General features: G+C 33.5%; 1 protein-coding gene across 1 annotated transcript in view; it reads left to right on the forward strand.

The window, feature by feature from the left end:
* LOC106478519 (interferon regulatory factor 1-like) overlaps positions 1 to 7,689 on the forward strand; it is an 11,904-nt gene extending 4,215 nt beyond the window's left edge. The window contains exons 3-5 of the mRNA XM_013939068.2: positions 2,196 to 2,324; positions 3,299 to 3,420; positions 7,604 to 7,689. Of these exons, the coding sequence (XP_013794522.2) occupies positions 2,196 to 2,324; positions 3,299 to 3,420; positions 7,604 to 7,675 (323 nt within the window). The 3' untranslated portion in view covers positions 7,676 to 7,689. The remainder of the gene's footprint in view (positions 1 to 2,195; positions 2,325 to 3,298; positions 3,421 to 7,603) is intronic.
* The last annotated feature ends 268 nt before the right edge of the window (positions 7,690 to 7,957 follow it).

A 7,957-nucleotide genomic window follows, 5' to 3' on the forward strand; every position in this document is an offset into this window, starting at 1 on the left:
CCATTCAAGCCGTCTCCAACCATTATTAGTCTCAAAGTGGGTTCCTTGTCATTGAACATAAACACTGTATTCGAAAAACAAAATAAAATATTATTTCTTTTCATGAAATTCCCACGTCCAGAATGTATGTTGACAAATAGATTATTTATATTTTGCTTCCAAACAGTGCACTGTCCACAAATATTTTTCACAATAAATAAAGTACTCGTGTACAGTGTATTCAATGACACAAATGTTCACTTATTTTATGCCAGTTCTAGTTACAATATTCATTTATACATAGGGGGCCGGGCATGGCCAAGTGGTTAGCCTGCTCGGACTATCAATCCAAGGAATCATGGTTTGCAGCCCGTTCTTGCCACAATGCACTCGGTAGTTTTGAACTGTGGTGTGTTATAAGTTTGGTGTAAGACTCCATTGGTTGGAGTTTAGTTAGGTGAGAAAACGGACGACTTTTGGTCAGTCCTTAAGGGATTAGGAGATTACAGCACTCTAAGTCGTTAGACAATTATTGTAGAGAACGACCATCTTTCTTGTTTAGCCACTGTGGAGATTGAGGAACCTTCTATGATTATGAGACGTTGTAATTCGATATTAGAGAAATAGGTGTGTTCAGAGTGGGTGTTGAGAAAGGGTTATAAAAATTAGGAGTTTAATAGTTTGGTTTGTTTTGAATTTCGCGCAAAGCTACACGAGAGATATCTACGTTAGCCGTCACTAATTTAGCAGTGATAGACTAGAAGGAAAGGAGCTAGTCAACACTACCCACCGCCAACTCTTGAGCTACTCTTTTACCAACGAATAGTGGGATTGACGGTCACATTATAACGTGTTCGGCGACGGGGTTTCGAAATATATTTGAACTGGTAAAGTAAACAAAGTTTTATATATTTGATAAACCAGATAATCAATTTTTCTCCAAAAAGTCACTCACTGTACTGATTGTAAAATAAATATACTTTAATTAATTAAAAAATAAATAAAAACATAAAATACAAATAGCTGAGATAACATGCTTATCAAAAGTATTGAAGTAAAAATACAAGTGGATTGCATTTCCATACTTTGAGAAATTAAGGTGAATCAGTTAGTTATGGTACTGAATCCAAAACCCCAAAATGATTAAGCGTGTCAACGCCTTTTTGTTTAGCCGCTGTGAAGATTAAGGAACCCCTCTGGTTAAGAGACTTTGTAATCCGATATAAGGGAAACAGATGTGTTCGGCGTGGTTTTTGAGAAAGGAATATCAAAGTAAGACCCTTAACACAAGAAAAAAGAAAGACGAGGGGATGTGAGAGAGAAATAATAAACCTAGAGAAAGGCGAAGGAAGAAAGAAATATTGCTAATAAGAAACCAAACCTAGCTCTAAATCCACGTGTTGTTGACTATAGTAATAGACAACAATTTGTTATGTATATCAGTATGAGTCAATTTCTGATAAGAATAAGTATAGTGTTTGATAAAGTTGAAGAGAAAGCGAACAACATGTGTAGCATGACTGTAAAAAGTGGTGTCGGAAGTAGGCGATCTACAACATGGTACACTAAAAGAATGTCGATCACATCACACTATTCACTCAGACAAGTGTGAACAAAGAATTGGAGGCCAAGTCCAATTATTCGACTAAAAGAGCGCCAAAATTGGTGGTGTTTGATGTTAGATAGTTCCCCTCCATCTAGTCTATTACTACCAAAATTAGAGACCGCTAGATAACCCTCGAGTAGCTATGCGCGAAATTCAGCAACAACTCCCTAGTGTCTCAGTTAAATTTAGAATGGTTACGCGCAGATATTCCTTTGAGTAGCTTTACACGAAAATTCCAAAATAAGCAAACAATTTATACTTGGTATAAAATATAGCACGTGTAATGCTTCTTTTTATGTATTTATAATTTCATCTTTTCAAAAATTCTCAACTTTCAACAAAAAAATATTTGTACGACACTCGGTCAATTCCTAGTTTAGTGGATTTCACAAATAAAGATGTTATAGTCAGAGAAGTCGCTGCTAGAGAAAATTTACAATCTTTACATGCATATTTATAGATATTTTTATTGCAATAGTTTAATAACCTACTAATTTGGTAAGTGCATCTTGAGCTGATACGTTTTGACAATAATTTTCAGTTAAGTAACATATTTGGTAATAACGATGTTATCATAACGTCCAAGAAAATTTTTCTCTTTGCATCACAGGAGATTTCAACGATTCTTCTTCAGATCGTGATAGCAGCTGCTTAGGGACAACCAAAAACTGCTTTACTCTTGATGAAATCGACCTTACTTTCACTGCAGAACTATTTGTCTCTAACAATCTTCCACAAGGTAACGTGTTCATCATAGCCCGAGTTCTGGAGCTCTTGAGGGACATAGTAACGATAAAAAAGAAGCCTGAATGATGAAACATACTAAATGTTTCACTGGCTGGTCTTAATGTACAATCATATTCACAAAAGATCACATATATTCTTGCTATTTGACTCACATTTCTTATATAAAATGATATACAAGTGCATGTGTGTGTGTGTGTATCTGTATGTCAATATATATCCGTGTGTGTATCTGTATGTCAGTATATATCTGTGTGTATATGTATATAGGACTTACTGCCTTACATATTATTTGTGTACGTTCACATACAAAATTTATTATCACACCTTAACTCACACATATGTAAAGAAACCGACATTTGTTCACACATTCGTATCCAAGTCATAATTAGCAGATGTATAGGGAAAGCATTAGTCATCTAAGTCTAGCTTAGGTGCTATTTTGTTAAAACTTATAATTTATGCTAGTTGTTTGAAGAACAAAGTTTTTATTTTTGATTTTCTTTTTGGAAGGGGGCTAATGACAAATGCCATGTTTTAGTTTTTATGGGTTTCTAACTATCTTTCTTATTTCATATTCCATTATCTACTCTATCAACTACTATTTTATAGCTTATTTTAACTTTCTTTCTTATTTGCTATTCCATTATTCATTCTATCAACTACTATTTTACAGCTTATTTTAACTTTCTTTCTTATTTGCTATTCCATTATTCATTCTATCAACTACTATTTTACAGCTTATTTTAACTTCCTTTCTTATTCGCTATTCCATTATCTACTCTATCAACTACTATTTTATAGCTTATTCTAACTTCCTTTCTTATTTGCTATTCCATTATCTACTCTATCAACTACTATTTTACAGCTTATTCTAACTTCCTTTCTTATTCGCTATACCATTATCTACTCTATCAACTACTATTTTACAGCTTATTCTAACTTCTTTTTCTATATTTCTCACTACAGACTACAACCTGCTAATGGAACAACCTTTAACTGGTTTTCAACATAGACCTGTTTTGCCATCAGAGGACACTAATGATCTGGATTTCTTATTCAATGAAAATATCCTGTTTTCTGAAAACAACGTAAGCTCTGCATAAAACCTTCCTTAATTATTTTCTATGGGAAATGACATAAATAATGGAGCCCAGTTACTACCAAAAATGCAAACTTTTTGCCTGAAGCTAATCTACTACTGGAACACATCAGGTGAAGGGTTTAAACACTTGATTAATCACTAAGTAATGATTAAAATAGGGGCATGTTTCAGTGATATTTCTTTAAACAACTGTTCACTAAATTGTGTAACATTTCTGTTTGATTACCCTTTACATGTCTGATTTTACTGAAAAATAAACTAACTTTTCACAATTTTCTTTTACATTGTTACTCACCATTCATCATTTCATTGACACTCCCCGTTGGCTCAACGGTAAGTCTGAGGACTTATAACGCTAAAAATCGGGTTTCAATATCTGCGATGTGCAGAACACAGATAGCCCGTTGTGTATCTTTTTCCTTAACAACAAATAAACAAACATTTAACGGACATTGTTACTCGTTATTGGCCATTTTGTTAACACTTACTTACCGGTCGTCATTTCATTGACATTGTTACTCTCCACTAAACGTTTTGTGAAGACCTTTACCCACTGATCGTTATAATAACATTTTAGTCACTAATCGCTATTATTGGACTATTGCCCGGCATGGCCACGTGGTTAGGGCGCTCGACTCGCAATCTGCGGGTCACGGGTTCGAATCCCCATTCCACCAAACATGCTTGCCCTTTCAGCCTTGGGGGCGTTATAATGTGACGGTCAATCCCACTATCCATTGGTAAAAGAGTAGCCCAAGAGTTGGCGGTGGGTGGTGATGACTAGCTGCCTTCCCTCTAGTCTTACACTGCTAAATTAGGGACGGCTAGCGCAGATAGCCCTCGTGTAGCCTTGCGCGAAATTCAGAACAAACAAACAAACAATTGGACTATTAATCACAATTCTTATTTAATTCAAATTTTAAAACACTGTTGTCATTCTAATCAAAATTGTATCGATTATTCCTTTTCGACGCTTTTACTCAGAATTTTAATTTTCTTGACAGTATTACTAAACAGCAGTAACTTAATTCCCTTTTTTTCTCACTGGACATCATTTTCTTGAAACTCTTAATACGCTAATTCTTGTTGTATATGTTTAATCTTTCAACAAATGACGAAGTCTGAAGACTCATAACACATTCTCATCGGGTTTCGATACCCTTGGTGGGCACAGCACAGATAGCCTATTGTTTAGCTTTGTGCTTAAGAAGAAACAAACAACCAAAATCAACAAATGATCATTTCGTATTCTTAAAAGCGGTATTCATGAAATAATTGATTTTTCTATCTTTAAAAATGAATGTATAACATTTTTATCAAACGCAAAAGATGTCCTCTTTACTTTGCTTAAAGGTACTATTTCCTCACAATATAATTTCCAACACTTTAAGCTCTATTAATGTAATTTTAATCTCCAGTTTCTTTTAGAATATAATATTAGCCTTCACGGTACAAATAGTATAGTCAAAACATTGCAACTAGCTTTTCTAACTGAAAATGAACCATGCTAATACATGCTTAATAAATAAACAACCAATTAGGAAGGTACAAATTTGTTTCCCAAATAAATAAATGACTGACATATACACGTCAGAAAGCCATACTAATATGTGTTAAACAAATAAACTACTGGTCAGGAAACCATGCTAAAACATGCTAAACAAATAAACTACTGGTCAGGAAACCATACTAAAACATGCTAAACAAATAAACTACTGGTCAGAAAAGCAACACCAATACATGTTTAACAAATAAACTACTGGTCAGGAAGCACCACCAATACATGTTCAACAAATATAGTACTGGTCAGGACGCAACACCAATAAATCTTTCACAAATAAACTATTGGTCAGGAAGCAACAATGATACACGTTTAACAAATAAACTACTGATCAAGAAGCCACAATAACACAGTCTAATAAATAAACTAGTGGCCAGGAAAGTATACTAAAACATAATTAACAAATAAACTACTGGTCATGAAGCCATGTTAACACATGCATAACAAAAATTATACTACTTGTTCGGAAGCCATATGAGATAAATATGATTTCATAAAAAAGTAACAATATTTCGGTTTTTGTTCTTATTATACATACCAACATTTACTACACTTACAAGGTTTCAGCCGCCCTCCTCACGGCCCCTTGCGCCCCCTCCCGTCACTAAATTCATAATGGGCAGGCAGTAATTTAATTATTCTATCTGGATAAATGCATTTTGGCTTTTATGACTCTCCTGTTTCGAAAAATCAGGTAAAAATCAAGCGTGATGTGACGTGACACACTGGCTTTTATATTTCTCATGTATTGTCAACTTTGTTTGTCTTATTGTCTACTGAAATCATTATTATACATAAATATTATATGTTCCTTGTAAATGTCAATAAACTATGGTTCTGGTCTTCTGTTCTTCCCGAGACTGGTTGTGACGGCCGCATGGGCGGGCGATCTCCTTGTGGTATCTCTGCTCGTGAACCTTTGATCTTGTGTGCCATGTCCAACAACATGAAAACAGCATTTCCGGTCTTCTTCTCAGTCTCTCCTCTCGCTTGATCCGGCAACCCAAATTTTAATCAATATGTGAGCTTCAACTACCATATAAGCCAAGCAAGGGGCGAAGAGAAATTCAACACATTTCTGACCACCCCTGGGTTATTAAACCTAAATACCTACCAGGGTTGGATTGGATTGGATCACCTATCGTTTCTAAGGGAACAAAGTAGTAGTTATATCTTACTAAACGTATCATTACTTTAAACATTTATATTAATTCTTAATTCAACACCAACCCTCGTTTTTTTATAATACCAGACCCTAATATTGCAGAAATTAATAGTACAAGCAAAGAAAAAAAAATTCCTTAAAGGAAGTAAATGCAGGGATGGCATTTGCATCATCTCTACATAATTGCACAGGTACACGGTGTAGTAGAATATTAACAGATTGCTATATGTTAATTCTTGTCTATGCTATTATGTAGGGATAATGCAAATACCATCTCTACATTTACTATAGTTTTGAAAAGTTTTTCTTTACTTGTTTCCTTTTTTCCTAATGCAGTGTTTCAATAGACATAGGAAGGTTGTATTTATAACCAATTTCTAAATACAATGAGGTTCGAACTGTAATATTTATTTTTATCTATTATTGTTGGTAATTGTTATTTTACCCTGTACGTAAGTTTTTTAAAGGAACACCAAATTATGTAACTTCAAGAGGTAATGATAACAGTGTTTACACTAGAATTATGATTTTTTAATTACTACTAGTTATTAATAATACTTATAAAAGCGGATACTCAGTTTGTAACTATGTCTCCTCAGTGAATTTGGTTGACACCATTGTTATGGTTTTTGAGTTATCATCTAATACAAAAGAAGCAGAAGAAAGAAGAACAAACATTCAGACTTTTTGCTATGATGTTTACATACATTCACAGAACTTGTGACTCAGTCATTGCATAGATATTGTTATAAAAGGAAACACTGTACAGTATTGTAGAGTTCTGATGATTTATTGAGGAGATATTTAAAATACCATTTCGAACATTCTGTGACATCCCTATATAAGCAGCGCTACCGCCTGCCTGATATATCATAAACTGAGCCTGTTTCCTAAAACTTAACCCTTATTCCCAATGATCGTATAAACGTTCTCTGAATATTTTCCTGTAAAACTTAAATAAGTGTTGCTAATTTTAGCAGACTATTAAAAAAAATCCAAATGATTTTAGCGAAATTCAAATATATTTAAACTCGTTTTTTGCCAGTTTACGAAAAACATTTTTAAAACTACTTTTATGATGAACTCGAGATTGTAAACTCTTATATTTTTTGCCAGTTTACGAAAAACATTTTTAAAACTGCTTTTATGATGAACTTGAGATTGTAAACTCTTCTTTTTGCCAGTTTACGAAAAACATTTTTAAAACTACTTTTATGATGAACTTGAATTTTTGCGCTTACAATTTTAATAAATGTTTTTGGAAAACTTAATTTCGAGCTTTGAAATATTTATAGTGTTAGTTTCAGTACGAATTATGAAAATTTGAGACTTTTCATAAGTTCGTATGCGAAGTCTTGCAAAACTGCATATTCTTTTCGGTCTGCACATGATATTTTAAAACCCAGTTCTTACGGAACATTATCTTCTCTCGTCTTATTTCAGCAGGGAGAGCTTTCTAAGTCAGAAGAATTCCATCAGTCGGAAGAATTCCATTTTTCCCGACTGATCTTCTAATTGAAAACAAGAGTTCCACCATAATCTGTAGGAGGTGTTTCATTTTCTAAACTATAAAAGATATTGTTGTGACTATTATCTTCTTTTTTTTCCATTATAGCAAACTTGTAAATAGAATTTATATAACATTATGCAAAATAACGTTAGTTATGCAGACATATTTTTTCACCATTTTGGTAAGCTTATGTTAGAGTCTACTTTTTTAGAAATGTGATTTTTGATTTATAATTTAGTTATAGAAATATTTTCCTGATGCGAGTTATTTTGGTACGAGTATTGTTG

Source organism: Limulus polyphemus, unplaced genomic scaffold (genome assembly GCF_000517525.1).
Source record: "Limulus polyphemus unplaced genomic scaffold, Limulus_polyphemus-2.1.2 Scaffold220, whole genome shotgun sequence".
NCBI lineage: Eukaryota > Metazoa > Arthropoda > Merostomata > Xiphosura > Limulidae > Limulus > Limulus polyphemus.